This window comes from Harpia harpyja, chromosome 21 (genome assembly GCF_026419915.1).
Source record: "Harpia harpyja isolate bHarHar1 chromosome 21, bHarHar1 primary haplotype, whole genome shotgun sequence".
In the NCBI taxonomy this organism is placed as follows: Eukaryota; Metazoa; Chordata; class Aves; order Accipitriformes; family Accipitridae; genus Harpia; species Harpia harpyja.
In genome coordinates, this window is record NC_068960.1 from 17671153 (window position 1) to 17692861 (window position 21709).

The 21709-nt window shown below is 52.9% G+C and overlaps 2 protein-coding genes across 4 annotated transcripts; one reads left to right on the plus strand and one right to left on the minus strand.

Annotated features, from left to right (window-relative positions):
- The first annotated feature begins 525 nt into the window (after positions 1–525).
- Positions 526–12562, plus strand: DNAJA3 (DnaJ heat shock protein family (Hsp40) member A3). The gene is made up of 11 exons (XM_052772708.1): positions 526–749; positions 940–1073; positions 1552–1635; positions 2398–2604; positions 3673–3825; positions 4866–5013; positions 5848–5912; positions 6840–6968; positions 7422–7537; positions 8293–8390; positions 11518–12562. The coding sequence occupies exons 1-11, from the start codon at positions 551–553 to the stop codon at positions 11538–11540; spliced, it is 1356 nt and encodes a 451-aa protein (XP_052628668.1). The 5' UTR covers positions 526–550; the 3' UTR covers positions 11541–12562.
- On the minus strand, positions 12266–18281 carry NMRAL1 (NmrA like redox sensor 1). 3 transcript variants are annotated; one of them, XM_052772710.1, is made up of 6 exons: positions 18213–18281; positions 17919–17984; positions 17235–17473; positions 16136–16385; positions 15420–15610; positions 12266–13809 (listed from the first exon to the last, which is right to left on the minus strand). In XM_052772710.1, the coding sequence occupies exons 2-6, from the start codon at positions 17956–17958 to the stop codon at positions 13639–13641; spliced, it is 891 nt and encodes a 296-aa protein (XP_052628670.1). In that variant the 5' UTR covers positions 17959–17984; positions 18213–18281; the 3' UTR covers positions 12266–13638. The 3 variants fall into 3 exon arrangements, with proteins under 3 accessions (XP_052628670.1, XP_052628669.1, XP_052628671.1); XM_052772709.1 differs by lacking the exon at positions 18213–18281 and having other exon boundaries at positions 17919–18198; XM_052772711.1 differs by lacking the exons at positions 12266–13809; positions 18213–18281 and having other exon boundaries at positions 15426–15964; positions 17919–18202.
- Between the last annotated feature and the right edge of the window lie 3428 nt (positions 18282–21709).

Sequence of the window (21709 nt, forward strand, 5' to 3'; positions counted from 1 at the left end):
CGAGCAGCGCCGAGCCGACAACGACCCTGCCGCGGGGCAGCCGTTCCCCGAGACCTGGCTGCCGCAGCCCCTCCGGAGGAGGGGGCCGCGGGGCCTGGCTGGGCCCGGCTCCCCCACACCGGCCCACGGGGCCAAGCTCTTCCTGACGAGGGTCCCCGTCCGCCTCTCCCTTTCCCCCGCCTCTCCTCAGCACGGCGCTCCTGCTGTCCCTCGCCTGGCGCCGTTACCCTGGGCACCCTCGCAGGGGGCTCCGCCGGTGCTTCCCCCCCGCTACGGCCGCCACGCCGGGGCTCTCCTGGGGGTTCCCCTCCGTGGCGGCTAGAACACCCCGGGCCCCGCCGCCCGCGCGGGCCGCGGCAGCCGAGGCCCGGGGCGACGCCCCCGTTCCGCAGCCGCCGATCAGAGGCAGCGGCAGCGGCAGCGCGCATGCGCAGCACCCGGCCGCCGGTACGGGCGCGGGGCTACCGCGCAGGCGCGCTGCGTCCTCCTCGGCGGCGCCTGCCGTCGCGCGTCGCCGGTGGCGCAGGCGCAGCGCTGCGCGCGGGCCAAGATGGCGGCCGGGAGCTCCTCGCGTTGGCTGGGGGCGGCCGCGGTCGCCGTCGCCGCCGCCAGGAACCGCGGGCCGGGGGACGGGCGGCTGCCGCTCGTCTGGCTCGTCCGGGGGCTCAGCGTCCCGCCGCCTCCCGCCGCCGCCTCGGCCCGCGCCGCCCGCCGCCTCCTGCCGCTCTGCGCCGGGCTCTGCGCCGCGGGTGAGGGGGGCCGGGGGCGGCGGCGGCGGGGCCTCAGCGGGCCGGGGCGGGGGAGGCGGCGGGGGGGAGGCGGCGAGCCGCGGGCTGTCGCCTTGGGGCCGGGCCCCTTCCCCCGGCCTTGTCCCGTCTGCTGTCCTTCGCGGCGCCGTCCCGGCCCTCACCCCGCGCCCTCTGCCCTCCTCTCCCGCAGGGCCGAAGCGTGCCGCCGTCGCCGCCGCCGCCTTCCACAGCAGCGCCGCGGCCCGCGCCAAGGAGGACTATTACCAGGTGCTGGGGGTGCCCCGCACCGCCACGCAGAAGGAGATCAAGAAGGCCTACTACCAGGCACGTCCGACCGCGGGCCCCGCCGGGGGGGGACGCTGCTGGGACGGGCGGGCGACCGCCGGGCCGTGGCCGGGGGCCCGTAGGCAGATAGAGGAGTCGTAGCTGCCCGCGGGCTCCCTTTGTAGGGCAGAGACCAAACCTGCCTTTGGGATAGATCCCTGTGGTCGGACCCTCTGGAGACAAGGGGAGGTCGCAGTGGGAAAGCTCAGCACGTGGGTTTGGGGAGCTCTTCAAAAGCGTGGTCCGCCTGCGCTGTCATCTCGGGTCTGCTTCTGGAAGGTCCTGGGATTGCCGAGAGGTTCGGCAGCAGCTTCTGTAGTTCCTTATGTTGGGACGATAATGCAAAATGAAGGCTTTTAGCTCCCTAAAATACAGATAGCGAAGCCAAGCTTTGCCCAGTGTGTTTTTCCTGGCACGTGAGATACACTAAAGTAAGTTACTTCTGTCTGTCTCTAATAGTTTGATTTTTGTTGTTTAGCTGGCAAAGAAATACCACCCTGATACAAATAAGGATGACCCTAAAGCTAAAGAGAAGTTCTCTCAGCTGGCAGAAGCCTATGAGGTAATATGCAGGGTTTTATTGTGATGAAAAGGAGGAAAGATTGGAGGTTAGATGGGGGGCAAACGTTTCTTCTGTGCGTTTCCTGTAAAACCATGGGTCCTTTTTGATGTCTTGTACTTCAGGCTTGAGTGCATCTGTCCCAGCGGTGTCTCCAGGACATCACTTAGTCCAAGTATCTGATTTAGCTGAGTATGTTTTGGGCTCTTTTAGTTTGTGCTCTTTCTTCACAGTGAGTGACTGGCATGGATGCAGTGGTCACTGCCAGGGAATTATTGGTTGGCTTAAATAAACAAACAAGAAAACCTATCAGCAGTTACTAGCTGTTTGAGACAGAGGTTCCTTCCGCTGTGCTGCACCCCATCCCCATTTATTCCTGCTCTTCAGCTCATTCAGAAATCTTCCTGTGCTGGTTTTTGCTCTTGTGGGTTTTCAAATTTACCCCAGCACTCTTCTCGCCGGCTTTCACCCGATGTATTAATGATCGACTATATAATGCAAGTTATTTGTGCTTATTATAAGTTAGTAAGATCTCGTCATTTTCCTGACGATGAGCTAAGAGATACCATGGAGGAAGGAGCTTTTCAGTAATTCATATGCTGCTGAGAGCTGGGATAGCCCTCCTGATGGTTTGAGAATGTGGGCTTGTGGTGGTAATGCCGGTAGCCTTGACTTCTCCCGAGGGACGCCGCTCTGCAGATACAGGCTGTCCAGTTGCTCGGGATCTGTACGGTGTCCTGATGGCATTGTTCTTTTGCCTCAAAGGTATTAAGTGATGAAGTGAAGAGGAAACAATATGATGCGTACGGCACGGCTAGTTTTGATCCTGGCGCAGCAGGTGCCGGCGCTGGGCGGCAGTACTGGAGCAGTGGTCCATCGATTGATCCAGAAGAGCTTTTCAGAAAAATCTTTGGAGAGTTTTCAGGATCCCCTTTCGGCGATTTTCAGAACGTCTTTGACCAGCCACAGGAGGTATGAAGTGCACTTATTTTCTGAGTAATGAAATGAAAATGAGAAGTGAAAAACTCAAAAGGTGGAGAGGGACACCAGTCTGTCACAGATCACTCCGGGAGCGAGCTTAAGCAAAGAATTTGCTTCTGGGAATGTCAGCACGTGAGTGTCCCATTGTATGGGTGGGAGAGTCACATATTGTTGGTAAGCCATGTAGATACATCCTCCACACCCGAATATCTTTTTTGGACTCTAGCTACTTCATCTGGTGTTTACTGACACCAGTTGGTGCTGCCAAACATTTCCATCATTGTAGAAGCATCTTTCATGCTGTACGTTGATTTACATATGTCTGCTTTGATCTGTAATGCTAAAAACCACAAAATACCTTTTAACTATAAAACAAGCCTTCCAGGATTAGTTTTGACTGCTTAATTGGCTTAATTTTGCAACTTAATTGGCTTAACTTTGCAGTGGAGCCCATAATAAAACAAAACCTATGTCTTGTTCTTTGTACTGCAGCTAAACGCTCTTCTAAGTATTGACAGTGTTTATTCATGTGCTGCCTTTAGAAATGCTTGCTATTCAGTACTTCTGGCTTTGCTAAAAATGGCCTTTCTATTATGAACAGAATTTCCTATTTTGTGCAGTTATCTTTGCTGAGGTAAAGAGTTTATTGAGGAAATGCTTGGGATTCATTGGGATTGAAAGCCTTCTCCTTCACCCATTGCTGCATTCTTAGAAGTATTAAGAGTTTTCCTGAGGGCAGAAAAATGTTTGACTTCAATTTTTACTTCCTTCTTTTATTTTTTTAAAATCTCATTTCTGCTGCGCAACTGCTCATCAGACTGGTGTAATCATTATTCCTGTAATGTTTGCTATCTTTCTGTACCCTTTTTTATTTACATGAGACAGATTATTGCTTCCTCAAGTGAGGCAGAACCCTTCTGAATCTGTTTCTCCCCCAGCCCGCCCCCATTACCTGGATGTATTTTAAGCATTGTTTGATATTTGGCCTAAAACAATTTCAGTCTGCTTAAAACCCTGTCGCACATTAGCTGTAGATTGATGTCCATGTTTCCTGTACAGTATATCATGGAACTGACGTTCACCCAAGCTGCAAAAGGTGTTAACAAGGAGATTGTGGTGAACATCAATGACTCCTGTGAGCGATGCGATGGTAAAGGACACGAACCTGGTACCAAAGCACAGCGCTGTCACTACTGCAGTGGCACTGGCATGGTAAGTACTTTTTAAGACACAGGTTCTGCTGTGCTTTTCCTTGTTGAGGCAAGTCAGTCCCTTCCACAGTGAAAAAATTCTCACTACAGTCATGAGCTTATCTTGGGTGAAACTGAGTTAATGTGGACTCGGATGTTAATTATGCACTAGGAAGATTTTCTTTGTATTAAAGAAGCGCTCTGCCCAGCTAAAAGCACTAGCCTTCAGGGCTAGATCATCTGGTATTGTACATCCAGCAAACCACGTTTATATAATCTAACAGTTCTGAAATTACTTAACCATATTTATATAATGTAACAGTTCTGAAATTACTTGGGTGTTAAATGGAATACATTGAATTGAGGGGTGGAGGGAGGAGGAAGGTGATGATAGCCTAAGGGTAGTCATGAAATAAGAAGATGCACATTACTTACCGTAAGGAATGATCAAGCTTCAGGCTTTCAATTTCCATGCCTCAAAATTGGTACTAGCAATCAGTCTGTGACCAGAATATCTTTCTGTGCAGAACAGGTGTAGTTGGTCAGGGGAGACTGCAAGCTCTTCCCACCGTTTCCTCATGTGCTTTGATCTGATGGGTGGCTTTCACGTTTCAGCCCATAGCTTAGCCTCCATAACGTTTTCCTGGACACTGGCAATAATTCATGCAAGTGGATTGTCCTTGGATTCCTCAAAATATAGATGTTTGTAGTTCCTTGTGAAATAGCACCGTAAGGAGCTTTGTTCCTGTTTGCGCATTAAAGCCTAGAGATGGAAAGTGCTGTGTTTCCCTTGAACTTGCTCATAGTAGTGAGGGTTTTTGGTAGAAATCAGAATGTGATGGCAATTGAATCTGATCCAGCGTCTCACAAGCAGCATCCTCTTTGGATTTCTGAGCCACTTTTCTGCTCCACCTCTTGCTAAAGGCTATCGCTGTCCTGTCAGGTTGCATGTGCAGTTAGAGGGACTCAAATATGCTGGGCCAGTCACTGGCAGTGTTTTGTGGAAGTGAAAAGTACCATCTCAGTACTAAATATTTGTATGATCTGTGTTTTCTTCACTAGGAGACAATAAATACCGGCCCTTTTGTAATGCGATCTACGTGCCGACGATGCGGCGGTCGTGGTTCCATCATAACAACACCATGCATAGTATGTCGAGGAACAGGGCAAACCAAACAAAAGAAAACAGTGATGGTTCCTGTGCCAGCTGGTTAGTGTTGTACTTGTGTGCTGTGCTCTGTTAAGTTATAGTTACTTGCTTCCACTTGGCCAACAGCAAGGCACTTGCCTCCAAAGCATGACTGGTCCCTGCCAGGTACGAATGTGAGAGCAACGTAAGAAGTTTTGCTGCAGAGAAGTATCTTAAGAACAAAGTGGGTTGATAGGTTGGCAATTGAAAGGGCTAGTAAGGAGATGAACTTTCTGGCCATGGACATAAATGTTTGCTTTGCCCTTCCTGAGCTGAGGTTTTGGTTCTTGCATGGATCCATGGTTTTGAAGGCAGGTTTTGAAGAGTGAAACTCAAAAGGTTTTGTTGTCTTGGGTCTTTCATTTGTCCTTGATGAAGCTTGGGGGGAGGGTGGGAATCTTGAAAGCCTTAGCTTGGCTCAGAACAGTGTACTGATGGCCTTCCTCACCAGAGAGGATAAAATGCCTGGTGGGGCTGAAGACTTATTTCTTTGAGACTGCCCTGGGTGAGCAACCTGTAATTTTCCTGCAGCTTTTGGAGGCTGCCCAGTGTTCCTTAGTGTGATGCATTTCCCAAAAGAATTCTGTAGCGATTGAAGTAACAAGCCTGCTTGGGGCATAGTGATCACCTCAGAGGTATAAACGTGTGCTGACACCTCCTCCCTTTGGCCACAGCTCCTGGGCTCCTGTGGAGAGTGTTACTGTGCTGCCCACTGGTAGGTCTTGTGCCTTGCGCTCCTGGATGTGTGGGTGCTGCTGTGGTGGCCGGTTTTTGGGGATGGCAAGAGTTGTAGGTATTCAAGTAACATGTGGATTATAATGCAAGGTAACATTCCCTTTTTTTCTTTGATTGCAGGCGTTGAGGATGGGCAGACAGTTCGGATGCCCGTGGGGAAGAAAGAAATTTTCATTACATTCAGGGTACGTATCGTTATATTGTTGGCTGTTTTCATTATTTAAGTTGGTTGCTTGTTCCCTTTGCAACTGCCTGGGAAGTGACTGACTGAATGGGGGATGGAGGAGGAAGAGCGAGTGATCCTTTGAAACAGCTGAGGTAACATGATCCATATGAACTTTGTGAGATAGCAGAAGATCGGCATTGTAACAAGTGGTCTTAGGTTAAGTCTGCTCATGAAGAATTGCGCTGCTTGTTCCGGGATGAGGCCCTTATGGTACTGTGCATCAAAATGCAGAGTAGGTTCTTGGTGCCTTGAGTCTTTGACTGCGAGATGTGAAGGAGCTGTCTGCTTGCACGGGTGGGGAGCACTGAAGAGGGTTGTGGGAATGCCCGCGAGAAGCTGGCTAGTCAGGTGTCCTTTTGCAGACACAGGTTACGTGCTGCTTTGCGCGTTTTGTAGCTGGGGCCCTCTTCTCCTCTAGGTATCCTGTCCCATGCATCTCTGTCAAGGAGAAAATTTTTTTCAGAACCTTTTTTGTGGTGCAGGAGGATTTAATTCTCTTCCAGCTTGTGAGGCCATGGCAAAGGTGCTTGCCTCCCTCTTCTCTTCTGGCTTTCCCCTGTTCAGGGTAGCGGAGAAGGCAGTGTCTTCTCTGTCTCCGCAGAATCATATTGACACTGATAAACTAACAACAGGATTAGGGGAGGGAGTTGCTGTGATAAGAAGCAGGCATCCTCCTAAGCCTCTGGCTAATTATGGTTATGTGAAGATCTGTGTTTTTCTAAAAGACTGAACATTAACTTACACTTCTTAGCCATGCAGTTTGTGGATGGTAAAGGGTCAGACTATAGCATTGTGATATGTTTTCTTCTGAGAACCTTCAAAGCAGTTTACCATGAGAACTTTGTGGTGGTGTGCTCACTTCTCTTTGGAACTGCCTGCCTTTTAGGTTCAAAAAAGTTCTGTGTTTAGAAGAAATGGAGCAGATATCCATTCGGACCTCCTTATTTCAATAGCACAGGCTGTTCTGGGAGGCACAGCGAGATGTCAAGGCTTGTACGAGACAATCAATATCACGGTAAGTACCATTATGGGGAAGAGCTTGGGCATAAATCGATGCAGGACAGCAGAGACTTCTCCTTAGCTCAAAGGTGGTGCAAATCTCCCAAGTCTGCCAGTATTGTGTCTCAGACTTCTTCAGGATTGAGCGTCAGGTAGTTTGTGACCTGCTTGGTCACATGTCCTTTCCTATCGCTGTGTAGGGACAGGGAAAGGAAGGGCCGGGTAGATTGCTGGACAAATCCCATCCAAGGTCTACAGACTGTGAAATGTTCTTTACTTGTTCCTTCAAAAGCTTTTCTATCATTACTGACTTAGCTTCTGAATGGGTCCAGATGCATGAATGTACCAAATCTCTCCCATCCTACTTTGAAGCTTGCTGGAGAAGTAGTTAATTTTTATAGACATGTAATGCAATTACTATATAAATGGTTAAACTAGGGTAATAAACGTGACACCTCTGTGTTCATAGATACCTCCTGGTATTCAGCCAGACCAGAGAATTCGAATGAGTGGGAAAGGCATTCCCAAGGTTAACAGTTACGGCTATGGAGACCACTACATTCACATAAAGATAAAAGTTCCTCAGTAAGTAGAGCTAATACAAATTTCTGTGAAATCTTGAACTTTTGCAAAAAACATTGCTCAGAAAGATTTTGTGAAAATTCCTTACTGTTTTATCAAGATGATTAATTTATCACTCCGCTTTTTATTCTAATGCGAGGTGATACTTTTTTTTTTTTTTTTTAAATAATACCATTTGGCAACCCAGCTCTAAAAACCCTAAACCCTGGAAATATATAAGTAGTTCTGCACCTGTGTTTTTGCCTGGCTATCTGCAATTCTGTCTGGATCCTGGTTACATAAATTCAGTGTTCTGGCTTATAAGGTGTCTGTGCTCTCACACCTACAGCTCAAAGGAACTGATCTCCTTGGCAGTTGCTTCAGACTGTTTGGCCACCCTTGGCCCCTGTGGTGAAGGAAGCTTTTTAGCTTGTATTGCTGCACCTGGCAAGGGAGTTCATTTCCTGAGGTCTCCCCACCAGATGCGCGTTCTGTTGCAGCTCCACACGCTTCTTCTCAGCACTTCAAAATATTTTGGTTTTTCACTGCAGTTTGGTGAAATGCAGTGGGTCCTACCTGTCCTCTTCCACTGGGGCTTATTCTTTATAGATTGCTCATTTTAAGACCACCGTAGGGATTCTCAGTATATGCCAGGTGTATTTGTCTTGTACTTCCAGTAGCTGCCTCTTATGTGTGCTGCTAGAGAAGGTTAAGGAGGTCTGTAGATGTATCTGTCCCTAAAGACAGCCGTAACCAACACCTCTGTCTTTGACCTGCAGGAGGCTGACGGATCGCCAGAGAGCCTTAATGATGAGCTACGCTGAGGACGAGGCAGATGTGGACGGCACAGTGAATGGGGTCACAAATACAGCGTCAGGTGAGCAGTGGGAATTGGTGCTCCTTCCTCATGGAGTTGGCATGGGAGTGCAGAGCGCTTCCTGAGGGTTCCTGGGGAGGAAGGTGAGCCAAGGTCACCTTGAGACAGTGTGTCAGCACAACCTGCCAAGCATGTTTTATTGGAAATAGTTTTAGTATGATGTTAATAGGCTGTAGCACAAAGTAAGGAGGTGGCCCATTCCCAGAAAGCTTTACTCGAATACTTACTGGGCAAATCTGTGCATGAATATAGAGAGGGTATTGAGGTACTCTGGGGTCCTGACAAGTTGTGCTGAGTCTCGCTGTGGTGATGAATGCCTTCCGCTCCCTGCTTCTGCCCCTGTGCCAGAAGCAACTTGTCTTAGTCGCAGAGGTAGAAAAAGAGAATGTGTTTCAGGCCAGTTTTCTCTGTGAGCTAATCTGTTGTGCTTCTGACTGCAGTGGGGACATTCCTCCTTGAAAGCTGAAGGGCAGTACTGCTGTCAAGGCTGCTCTAAGCCATACTCTGTGCACGTGGGGGAACCTGGGATAGAAATGTTCATTGGTGCTGAGTGTTGGCTCCAGTCAGTAGACAATGTTCAGTGTGATGGAGGGAGTGAAGTCAGCTGGGAGCTTTGTAAAGCTGCTCTTTCAGCTCCAGATCAAAAATTCTGATTCAGCAGTTACGTGTTTTAAGTTTCAGGGGTGAGGTACCTGGCATCAGTAGCAGCTAAAGGCAAAACATACGGTAAAACAGTAAGGTGAGAGCTTTGTCTTTCGCTACTGGAAAACAATTTTTTCTTTGCTCGTATTGGAACAATGAACTTCTGAAAGCTGGTTGGGTTTCCTTTTATGCTTGAAACCAAAAAGGACATTTATGACTGCGTACAGCTAGGCAAAGGTGAGAGTCTTTCAAAGCTGCTAAATGATCCCAGGAACTTGGGTCCTCTCTACTACACATGCCAAAGCCTGAGGAATATAGGCTGAAGTTCAGGATATTGGAAGGCAGGATCTGCCAAATACTCACCAATGTTATGTTTTATAGTGCTTCCATAACACAGAAGTTATGTCTTTTCTGCTGAGGGCAAGCATTAAAGGTCAGCCTTGGGGGGAAGGGAAGAGATCTCTAAGCACAAAACTTTAATTCCAGCTTTTTAAAGGCATTTATGTGCCAAAGGAAAAAAATGCTCTCCAAACTTGTTTTTTAAAAAGCAAACCTGCCAGTTTTTACCACAATTAAGCAGCAAGGTAGATTAAAAACAATGCCAGTAGTTTGCAGTACAGAAACAGGCTGTGGCTGAAAGCGTGTCCTTGCTCTGGGAAGCAGAAATGCCCTGAGTGGATGGAGGTGTGTTCCGCTGCAGGCCTCAGTATTTCATACCATTGCATCAGTCTGAGCTCGAGAGTCAGCTATGGGAGGATGGGGAAGACTGGACTTTGTGTTCTCTGTGTGCAAAGAAAGCTTGAGGAGGATTTGGGGGTCCTGTTATTGACGTTTTTACTGTAGAAAAAAGCAGATTAGCAAAGAAGTCTCCTTTGTTCTTGCTGTAGCCACTTCTGGAGGGACAAACAACTTCTCAGGACCTGTTCATACACGAAAATTATGCTCATTGTTGCCAGTAAGATTCCTTAGCAGGGCACTTGTTCTGAAATACTTGTAGCCTATTTCATTCTAGCCCGAGTTCTTTTTCCCCCTGATACTGTTTGTCTGAGTATTGCTTGTAATTATACAAAGCAGGCTCCTGGTATGGTTTTGCACTGCTTTGCTCTAAATGGTCATGACACAACCATGAAACAGGAACAGAGCTTGTTCCAGGGACCACCAATACAGGTTTTTTTTTTCCCTGTAAAGTCATGGCTGGCTGTGGTCAAGCTGACAACTTGTTTTTAGTGGCAGACTCTGAATTCCAGGTGCTTGTTTCCAAAGCCTGTGGGGTCCTTGACTTGATTGTGCAGCATGAGAATTCCCTCACCAGTTGGAGGGCTGGGGAGAGGGGAAGGGAATGGTGTTACCTGGGCTCACGGTCATCTTTTCCACTTCTGGGGTCCGGGCTCTCCAGTGCTTTCACTGCAGGTGGTCCAGTAGTGTGGCTCACTGCCAGGTGCAGCCCTGTACGTGAGGATGCAGGCAAAACCAGCTGCCTTGACTTGATCATTCCCCATCTAAAATAACCCTCTCACTTCGTCAGGGTTGCTGGCTACTGGTGGGAGATGTATCTGACTGCAGGCCTTTGCTGTTTGTGTCCAGGTGGCAGGGCCACGGCTAGCGCTGACGCAGGCGGGGATAGGCCTGAGGCTGAGGAGAACAAGGAGGGATTCCTTTCCAAACTTAAGAAAATGTTTAGCTCCTGACACCCTATCTGAGGTAGGAGGCCTCTTGTGTTTTATTGTTGTCTTTCCCCCAGAGGACTAAGCAGAATTTGCACTTCTTGGGAGGTAGAAGTAGGGAAAGCACAGCATTGCTTCTCACTTAGCCTCAGGCCTTCCAGCCACTGGTGTGAAAAGCCCTAGCTGTCCCCTGTGACCTGGAGCAAAAAGCCAGGGACTAAATTGCATTGTTGCTGCAGCAAAAATGCTGGGTACATCTTCAGGGAGGTTGCTAGCCTCCCCTGCAGCTCTGCTTCCTTGTCCATTCAGTGACTGTACCCAATTCAAAGCACTGAGGGTGTTCCCGTTAGCTGGTAAAGCTGGGACCAGGCAGTTCTGCTGCCACCGCAAAGCCTGGGCTTGCCGGGAAGCACACGTGGGGCTGCAGAGCCTCCGGTGCTGGTACGCTCCAGTTGGACTGGCCCTTACCACAGGCTTACAGCTCCAGGAAGGGATCAGTCTTTGTCATAAAGCACAGCAAAGCCCATGTCACGCAAATGAGTACAGTGTTGTAACTCAGGGTGCTATTTAGTTGGTGTTGGCCTGCTGTGAGGGAGTGCTGCAGACTTGAAATCATCTATGGCAGACACTGGTGTCTTGGATTCCAGGGGCTCAGCGTCTTGTCACTGCAGGCTTCAAACTTGTCTGTTCTGCGTGGCTGACAAAGCATGACGGCAGGTCAGATGGGGAGGTGCCCTTGCAAAGCAGGCTGCAAGGGCTGCTGCACGCCTTGGGCGGATTTGGTCAGGAGACATTAAACTTCTCTCTTGCTTCAATTGCAGGGAAGCGTTCTACTGGAAGCTAAGAGCCAGCGGCAGAGTTTCTTTGCAGTCGGGAATGAATCTTTCTGGCAGCGGGCTCCGGAGAGCGAAGGATGTCAGTCAGCAGCATGGTGAGAATCCCAGCTGGAGAGGCTACAAACCACTGAGGCACCAACAATCATGATACAAAACCCACCCACCGTCCTAGGAAATGGTAATGAAGGAAAATGCCAGCTTTGCAGAAATGCGGCTCTCTCTTGAGGTTGCTCCACAGTCCCTACTGCTGCTGGAAGCTTATTTGGGAAAAATTAAAGTTGAAATATTATTTAGAATCTGCAACAGTGGAAATGTGAAATAAAAATTGTCCTTCCAGCACAGAGTGGAGCAGTTTGCTGTATGGAGTCCAAGATGGCTGCTGCTCACTCAGGTGCCCTTCTGAATGCTAGATGTGCTTGGTGAACTTATCACTGCTTATTTTCTCCCAGGAGACTTGGTGGGTCAGTGAGTTTTAACCCTGTCTTCATGACAGCCCTCCTAGCTGTCCTGCACATCTCTGAGTGGGAAGTCTCCCTGTGGCTGACACTCGTCAGAGCCCAGCTGCTCCAGCTCCCTCAGCAGCTGTGGGGTTTCTTAGTCCCGCTGATTTCCTGCACAAAGAGCAGTGATGGAATCTGCACTTTGCCTCAGGTTTCCCTTCCCCCCCAAATTAACTGAAGTTAGAACACAAATGCTGTTGCTTCTGAATGGGTACAAGTCTATCACCAAGCCCTTTGCCAGTTTGGGACAAAGTCTTTTATTACATTAGCGCAACACCCGTAGCATAAATGATTGGTCATAGAGTCATTGTTCCTACATGTGTGAGAATACAAGTAAAGTGGATCACTCCTTCCAGGTGGAGTTGAGCTCTTGCTGTGAGTATTTTCATGGTTACTGCAGCCTGCTGTTGTTAGTTAAACTGTGCAGGTACCATTAGGCCACATACTAATCGACCAGTTAAACAAGGACATGTTGTAGTCTCGCCCTTCTTAATTTGCTGAAATAAAGCACGTGTTGCCTCCTGATTAAACTGCCTGTAAAGTGATTCTGTATCCATGTAAATAAGATTGACTTCATAAAGATATTTAACACATGCTGTGCCTTGCTGCCTTGTCTACTCTTCCAATGTTGTCTGTCACCCCCTTTTCCTCCCCCAGGAACAGGAACAAAGGTCTTCTCTCAGACAAGGAGAGGATAGGGCTGGATGTCTTGAGCGTCTCTCTGGTGGCTGTGACTGACTTTAAGCACAGGCAAAGCTTTCCAAATCCAGAGCTCTTCTCTGAGCAGTACCTTAAGCATATGGTGGTGTGGGGGGAGGAGCTTTATGAGTCTTAAATCCCAAGGTTGGACAGTCTTGCAAAGGTTTTACTCAACTCATGGGGGCAGTGATTGAAATTAGCTCTAGGAGCCCAAAGGCCAGGCCACAGCTGAGAGTTGTCTGACTTGAGGAGTTAGGCTCAGCTTTCATGTTACACAGCGCAGGAAGTCACTGCACAGTCCCCTTTTGCCAGAGTGGTGCCAACACAAGCGCTCTGTCTCTCCAGGCATGTTACTCTGCCTGCTGGCTCACCTGTGGTGCCTGAAGCTGGTCCATGGAGAAACCCATGTTTTCTGTTTGCTTAGGAGCCTGCAGCAGTGCCTGTTGTGGGCCTGCGTGGGTACCTGCAGTGAAGGCACTGCCCTTCAGGGCCCAGAGGGACTACGCATTCAGCTCACCCAAGTGGTGCTGTATGCTCAGAGCTCCCTAGGAAAGAGGGTGATACTGGGAAAACAAGCCGCCACCACCCTACAGCTGTGAAAACACCCAGAATCACTGAACAAACACCTCCCTGAAGACAGCGTGCAAAGGTAGTGCTTCTCCTGCCTGCCTGCCTGCAGCTGTACAGCCTTTCCTCTTGTTCTAGTTGCACTGGTCTAAATAGCCTCAACCAAGTTGCAGGAGAGCCCTGGAGCGCGTGCATGGACCAAAGCTCTTCCCAGCTCTCGCAGGGTCAGCCTTTCACCAGGGCGCTAGTGGAGAGGGAGTGTGGCTCTGCGCAGCTCACCTCTTCGCCAGTTCCCACTACCTGCTGCAGAAGCTCGGGTGGAAGAGGAGGGAGGGAAGGGTCAGAAGGTGGCCTTATTGTCTGCCACCCACTGATGGAAGGTGCGGGCCTTGGGGTTGAGTTTCATGGTCAGGTCAATGTTGCGGTCTGGCTTAAGGGCATAGAAACGGAACATAGTGGCCAATTCCTTGTCCCCAGGGGAGCCACGTTTCTCATACTCCTCTGGTGAGATCTGCAAAAAGAATTGGGGGAAAAAAACACTGTTGTCACAGAGCAGAAGCTGCTGGGGCATTTCCCTTAGACCATGCAGAGAAGCTGAGGAGGGCTCTGCATTACAGCAGCCTGCCACGTTACTTCCACTGGTGAAGAAGGCTCTGCAAGTCATTTCGGTTGCGATTGTGTAAAGGAAGCAGCAGCCCTGCCCTGTGAGGGCAAGAGGGAGGAATGCCTCCAACAGAGCACGCTGGTGGGAGGTGGGATAAAGCAGACCAGTCTCACAGTCACTGCTGACCTAGGAGTGCCCCCCCAGTCCACCCTTCTCCAGGTGCAGCGTGAGAAGGAGACAAGGTGGTGGTGGGGAAATCACACCGCACAGATGCTGAGGAGCTTGTTCTGGATCTGTCCTGAGCCAGCTGCCCCCCAAAGCTGCAGCCACCAGCAGGGCAGCGCCGCTGAGCACCCTGTAGCCCTGCCTGGCAGGGAACAGCCCAACCTGCCTAGGGCCTGCACCCGGCTCTGGCACACAGCTGGCTTGAGCGTGGGCTCAGGCACGCAACCTGCTCTCCCCAGTGGCAGAGGCCTGGAGCAGTTACAAGGGAGCCCTTCCCTGCACTGGGGCACAAGCCATGGCTGAGGGGTTCTAGAAACACAGGCTTGGGGGATCCGGGAGAGCTCTGGAGAGCCTGAGCAACCCTGGCTGCCCCTGGTACCCCAGCACCCACCCTCCCTGCCTGAATCAAAGTGCGGACCACTGTACTTCTGCACTGTGCTGGGGCCCTGGGAAGAAAAGAGCTTATTTGTCCCTTGGGCAGTAGAACCTGCAGAAAGCATCAGAGGTGCTTTGCTTCTGCTGAAATGTGCTGTTCTCAAAGCAAAGAGCCACCGCACCCCTCATCTATTGTATCGGCTGCCTGAGGAGAGCAGCACAGCCAAAGCACAAACACGAAATAAAGAGAAGTCCTGGGGCCCAGAGAGGCCAGGAGCACTCTAATAGTGATACGGCAAGGCCCTCGGGCAAGACATGCTGAAGGGAGGGGCATGCAGCAGAGACCTGTTCCATAGATGCCCAGCCCTACTAGCAACTGCCTGGCCCCTGGCTCTTCAGGAGACCTCCCACTTCAGTTATCCCTCAGAGCCAGGCATGGACCTGCCCGGGCACACCTGCACAGCTCCATGAGCATAAGTTGTCTCAGTGACAACACCGACAAGACAGTTTTGGTGCCAACACATGCTCCAGCCACATGCAGGGGCAGCACGACTAATCCTGGATACCAAATCTGTACACCGAGCTATGAGGGCCCTCCACCCCAGCAGCTCCTGACCTTGCTGCTGGGGCAGGGCAGCATTCGTTCTGCCACTGCTGTCTGTGCTCAGCCCCCGTACAGGACCCCCCTGCTATTCCACACCAACAGAAGAGGCCAGGCATGCTGCTCCTCTGCTGCTGCCAGGCAAGGGTGCCCACCCGCAGCCAGCAACAGCCCAGCCTGGGCAGGGACCTGCGGAGCACCCAGCTGTTGGGAAGGCACAAGGATCATCCACCCACCACCTCAGGCAGGCTGCAGGGCCCTGAGCCAGCTTCCCCCCACCTCAAGAACATCACAGACACCAAGGGACGCTTCCTACCTTGCTGGCTTCCACGGTCTTGCCCGTCTGCTGGGAGAGGATAGCGGCATACTCTGCCTCAGTGAGCTTGCCAGTGCTGAGCCCGATCACTTGGCCGATGTACTCCTCCGGGGACTTCAGCAGGCAAAGCACAACAGGCCCAACGTCCTCCACCGCCATCCCATCCATGGGGGTGTCACCCATGGGCAGCGCTGTACGGGAGAGATTGATCCCGGCCAGAGTGCAGCCCTGCCTGAGGGAGCCCAGCTCTGAGGAGGTACAGCTGGAGTTTTCAGCACCCAGTCTCTGAACACAAGGTCAGGAAGAGCCAAGAGCACCCATCAGTGTGGCAAGCCATGAGAGCACCTGCCAGGCTGAGCTAAGAGACCGTGAGCAGCCAGAGCAGCACCATGACTCACCTGGATCTGCATCCCTACCTCTGACCTCTGACATCCCAACTGCAGGGAGTTGGGGTGTCCAGAGACACTCTGGGATCTGCAGAGCAGCCCTCAGCACCAGAAATAGGACCGGGATCTCACTTATTTCTTACAGGCCACCAAACAGGTCTGAAGGACCATAACGCAGCTGCAACTCATTGTGGTCAAGCTGGCACAGGCCTCTTTTCCCCATCGGTCTGCAGCCCTGGTGGTTCCTCCACCCCTCGGTGAGCCTCTGCACAGTGGGAGCAGATGAGAACTACAGGACAGTGACCTGGAGAGCGAGAGGTCCCATCTTACCCAGGACAAAGGTATCTCCCTGTGGGACCTTCTGCGGCTTGAAGATGGAGAGGAAGTTCTCGAAGTAGAACGGCAGTCGGATGGTTGTGGTGGGAACACCAAGTTTCTGGAAGTACTCCTCCACCATGCCTTTGCCGTCAAAGTGGAGCACCTCCAGCTGGCCCCCCGTCAGCTGCTTCACGTTCTCCAGGCCGCTGTACACGACATGTCGCAGACCGAGGCGCTTCGACAGGTCAGCAAGCCGCTTTCCCTGGGTGAAGGGTGAAGCCAGCCATGAAGAGGGGAATGGGACACATCAGGGATCCCATCATCCCCACCCACCCTTCCCTTTTGTTGCCCTGGGCAGGAGGGCAGGATCCAACACATGCCAGCTGAGCAAGCTCCTCAAGCATCTGGCACACCAAGCCCTCAGCTGGAACCAGGGCTGAGCAGACCCAGCAAGCCCTGTGAACTGCCCAGGTGGAACCGAGTCCTCTGCTTACACCATCTGACATTAGAAAGTCCACACATCCTCCAGCTTTGGTTCTAGCTCCTCCACCAAGCACACAAACACCAGCCATAAAGATCCGCCAGGGCCAACGTACCTGCCCTAACATATCTTATCTTTTGTTTGCTGCCATCCAGGCGTGGCAATCGTGCCACCTTGCGAAGTCTGTCCTGGGATTTCTGATACCACAGCACATTTTGGCCCCAAAGCTGCAAGTGCAGAGAACTACAGGACTGCAGGCAGCGACAGTCCTGGCTCAGCCCCTGGAAGGCTCTGCAGAGCTGAGTCTTCCCACTCCTCCTACTCTGACTCCCGGGCAGTGCTCTCTGCCACACCAAGTCTCATGGCATTTAACCACTCCCTGAAGGCACCAGATCCAAGAGCCATGCAACTGCGAGGGAACAGGGAACAAGTTCTGGCTTTGCAAGAACTGGGACCTGGTTTCTTTGTGAGACCTTGGGACTTTTCTGAACTGGCCACTTGAACCATCAGGGCTGGCAAGGCTGCACTAAGAGCTGTCCCATGACCCCCACCCCAATGCCACACGGCTGTCCCTCAATCCCCTCCCCAGGCCATTCCACATGTGGTCCCAGTTAAAGCAAGTATTGGTACCTGTGCAATTTCTTTCTCTTTGCTGCAGTGCTCCCAGAAGTTGGTTACAACAAAAGCTCCGTAAGCACCCGCCAAGGCCAGCTCCAGTGATGGCTCATCATCCTGATCTGCCTTCACGACCTCAGCTCCCCTCTGCTTCAGCTCCTTGGCCGCCTTCTTCATGGGGCTCCGCGTCACCGCGCGGACCTTGAAGGTCCCATCTTCTAGCAGAGCCCGGGCCACACAGCCCCCCTGAGCCCCTGCAGGTACAGACCTGTTCAGAGCCCCGGCTTCCCACAGGGCTCTGCTCATAGAGGGAGCTGGGATGAGCTGGGACTGTGAGATGGAGCTGCTTGACCCCATGCTCTCCCTGTGACACAAGGACCAAGTCCCTCCAACCCATCCTCCTGCCAGCCCCACCGCCTGTTCCCTGGGCTGCTGCTCCAGCCAGGCAGGTGCTTTCCAGACCCCCTGAACCTCCACGGGGCCCCAGGGCCCGGGCGTTCTGGAAGCTATCGATGTCCCTGCCTTTTGCTGCGGGGACCAGAATCACCCCTCTCCGCCGCAGCGGCAGGGCAGGTCACTGTGGTAGGGCCCAGCCCTCGCCCTTCCCACCGGCCCGGGCCAGAGCCCGGCAGCCCCGAGGCTCTCGGAGGTGCGGCGGCACCCCCCGGGCAGGGGCCGGGCCTTTCCCCGAGCACTCACCGGTTGCCCCGAACACCACGATCAGTTTCTTCCCGGCCATGAGGAAACGCGGGCGGTCCCGGGGCCCTGCCAGGGCGAGAAGCAGAGAAGATCGCACCGCCGTGCGGGCCCGGCGAGGCCGCGGCTCAGCCCCCGGCCCGGCCCCGCTCGGGAGGGCTTCCCCGGGCACGGGAGGGGGGTGGCGGAGGAACGGGGCGACTGCGGGGACCCATCGCCGGTCTCGGCGGGAGCCCGGGGCGGCGCGGAGCCGCCTCCCCTCACAGCGACGGGCGGCGGCGTCGCGCGCCTCCTTACCTCGGTTAGGCTCTGTTCGGTTGGAATCGGCTCGGCTCGACCCGATTCTGTTCGGCTCCGCTCGGTTCTGCTCGCCTCCGCTCGGCTACGTCCGGCTGCGCGGGCCGCAGCTGTCCATCCCACTCCCCGGCCCCGCCCACCCCCGCCACAGGCACCGGACCTCGGCCGAGGCTCGCAGGGCCCCGCGCCGCAGTCGCGGGCCGCCGGGATTGCGGGTCCCCCGGGAACGTGCCCTCCGCTTTTCCTTGGTGTGAAAACCCGGCTGTTCCCAAGGAACATCCCCCCGCCCCCCTCCGGAGATGGGACGGTTCGTTATCCCCAGGCAAAGGACTTGGGCCTTGGGCTGAGCTGGGGGGACGCTCCCTCATCACCCCCTTGCCAAGCGACCCCGGGCGAGGCAAAATAAGCAGAGAGGGGCCTCTGGGGCTTTTCTAAGCACCCCTGCGAGCTCCCTGTCCGCTCAGGGGTTTCGCCGGGCCGGTTCGAGGCGCCTGAGGTCAAACTCATCCTGCTGGGCAGTCGGCAGGTTGAACTTAGTAAAGATGTTCGGAAATTTGGGGCTGAATCAAGTAAAGAGCCCAGAAAATACGCGGGGGATGTGTCATATACAGTTGCAAAGAAATAATTCAGATGCATTAATTAACATAAATGAATAACTGTGAAAGCAGGAGGTACAGCCCCGACTGGGGCTTCTGCACAGTCATTTTTGATGCGAGGGATCTTTAGCTACAGCTTATCGGGAAGGTGACAGCCGATGGGACTTCCCAGACGCCATCTCCTCTTGAAACCAGCCTCCTGACAGGGTAGGAAATTACCAACAGACCTAACACTTGGGAGACGAAAGGTTTTAACCCCTTACCAGGAGCAGCCCTAGGACTGGCAGAGAGCAAGGCTTGTGCCTGGAGCAATCCCTGGGAGACGCAGAGCCCAGCGTGATGATGGCTGGAGGTCCCAGCTCCTGCTCGCCCCCACCTCTCCTACCCAAACAGTTCACTGTGCGCGTGAGCCCACCCTGATCCCCACCAGCCCTCCACTGTGAGAGCTCCATTAGCCACCATCATCTCCACCATCAGTCATCGACCACCTCTCAGCTGGACTTGGTGGAGGGAAAGATGTGTAATTATGAATTTAGATGCAGCTTCATTAGAGCTACCTGCTAGATATAAACAGACCCCGCCAGGGCAGTTCTCCTAATACGATGTGCTATTTTCATCTGTTTTCTTCACTGACTTCTGCTTGCTCTGACCTCTCCTAAACCACCCCGGCAGTGGGAGCTTTTGGCCCCCAAAATGAACTATTTGATATAGACCAGGATGGCAGCAAACCCCACAGTGGCGAGCGATTATCCCATTATTTTGGTGAGCTGCGCTTCCCCCCCTTCCCTGGGCACTGCTGCTCTGCCTTGGGACTCAAGGGAAAGCAGAGTTACTTGCCTTGGGTCTCAGTGCTGCTGTGCCACCCCGCCCACCTGCCTTCAGGGGACCTCTCTGCTTAGCATCTCAGAATTAATAGGATTTGCCTAAATGCCAGCAAAAGCATTTACAAAAGCATAGGATTTACAAATTAAGGCTTTTGTAGAACCAAAATGCAAAATAATGATCAAACCCACTTGCCTGAGCGGAGCTGGGGAGGGGAGATCCTACTGCTCCGGCTGCTGCGGTGGCTCTGGCTCCTTGGGTGTGGATGCAGCGCTCCTTGGTGCCATGTGATCCACCGCTTTAGAGATAAACTCACAATTTGAGAAAGCATTCAGCACTGGCAGAAAAATGTCTTTCAAGGAAGGGGAGTTTATTCCTGCCCTTTTATTCTGCTCTTTCAAGATACAACTTGAATTTACTCGTGGAAATGTTGCCATGCATGGCCCAGCAAAGGGCAGAGCTGCTGCGACACCAGCCTCTTCCACGGCATCTCCCCAGCGTTCCTGGCTGGCGAGGGTGTTATGTAGCAAAACCCCTCAGCTCTCCCAGGCCAGGGCAAGCTCGTGGTTCTGCTCCGAGTGAATTCGGTGTCATTTGGATGTTGGTCAGCCTGGTTTTGTGGCTCTCCTGGGAGAAAGCAGCCACAGCTAGGGAATTGGCCGTGCACCGAGCATCCTGCCAGGACAGACCCCACTGTCAGGGCTATGGGCGGTTACTGCACACCGCTTTTTTTCAGCAGATAACTCGCATTGATTTGCATAGGCGGCAGCCCTGCGCTGACAGGAAGGAAGATCGAGCAAGACCCACGGTGCAGGAAGGGTTGAAGAGCAAAGTGAAAGAGAGAAAAAGCCACCGGGCTGGAAACGGTGGCAGCAGGCGGCTGGGGAAGCCAGACCGACCTTCCCCAGGTCCTGCCCGGAACATCGCCCTGGCCACTGGGTCCCATCGCCTCCGCAGGTCCCACAGGAGCAGGGCCACCAACCAGAGGGGCTTCCATTTTCTACCTTGAACTGAGCATCCGGGCGAGGAGGAAGCAAAGCTCTGGGGATAAAGGGCTGAGCAGGGGCACGGAGGGGCTGCATCCTCCCACCACGACGGGGATAGCCTCTCTGCTCTCTTGCTCCCACGCAGACCTGGGGGAGGTGGCACGAGGCCAAGGTAAGGTTTTGGTGGGGCTGATTTTGCTTTCGAGGGGTACGGGGAGAAGGGGAGGCATCACTCAGCCCTCCCACATGGGGATGAGCTGCTGCAGACCTCTCGCTCTGATGGCCATGTGAAATGAGTGGCTGGGCCAACACCTGGCAGGGCCAGGAGCTATTGGGCAGGGGTACCTGGGATGGGCAAGATGTGACTGACTGCCAGCAGCACCCAGCAGAGCAGCCTGGCACGGCACGGCCACTGGTGCTGGCAGGAGCAGTGGTGCATGGCGCTGAGCCCTGAGTGATAGAGACGAGCATGGGACCTTGTGGGGGACCTGGCACTTGTCACAAATTCTGTCCCCTTGCCTGCTACTGCCAGCCCAGACACGAAGGCAGCCGCAGCCAGGCTGCCCTGCCTCGCAAAGCCTCTCTGCCTTGTGGAGCATCAGCTTTTGCCCCCATGTTAATGTCATTTAGTGAATTCATTCCACTTCAAAACCATCCAAAGCAATCCCCAATATGTACTGCAAATAGAAACGGGTGAGATTAGCGACATACTCACCTGTGGCATGGTGCAAAATTGCACCAAAGTATGAGGCAGGGTCCTGGGTCTGTCAGCTGTCCAAGACCAATGGACCTTGAAACCCAGAGCTGCGCCCCCGCATCCCCCTTTGGGAAATGGGCTCAGCACGCCTTCCCGGAGCTCAGCTGGAGGGAACAGCAACACTGAGCTCTCCAAAGCTGCCGCTGGTAGCTTCTTCGGCCCTTTTCACTGCAGGGGATCCCCCAGCGCTGTGTAGGATCCAGAGGGGCAGGGAGCAGGTTGAGGTGCTGGAGCTCAGTGGGGACATGTGGTCCTGCCCAGTGGCTCTGAACCCAGGTGCCCACGTGGGCAGGGAGCCTGCAGCACGCTGGACTGCATCAGTGCATTAGGCTTAAT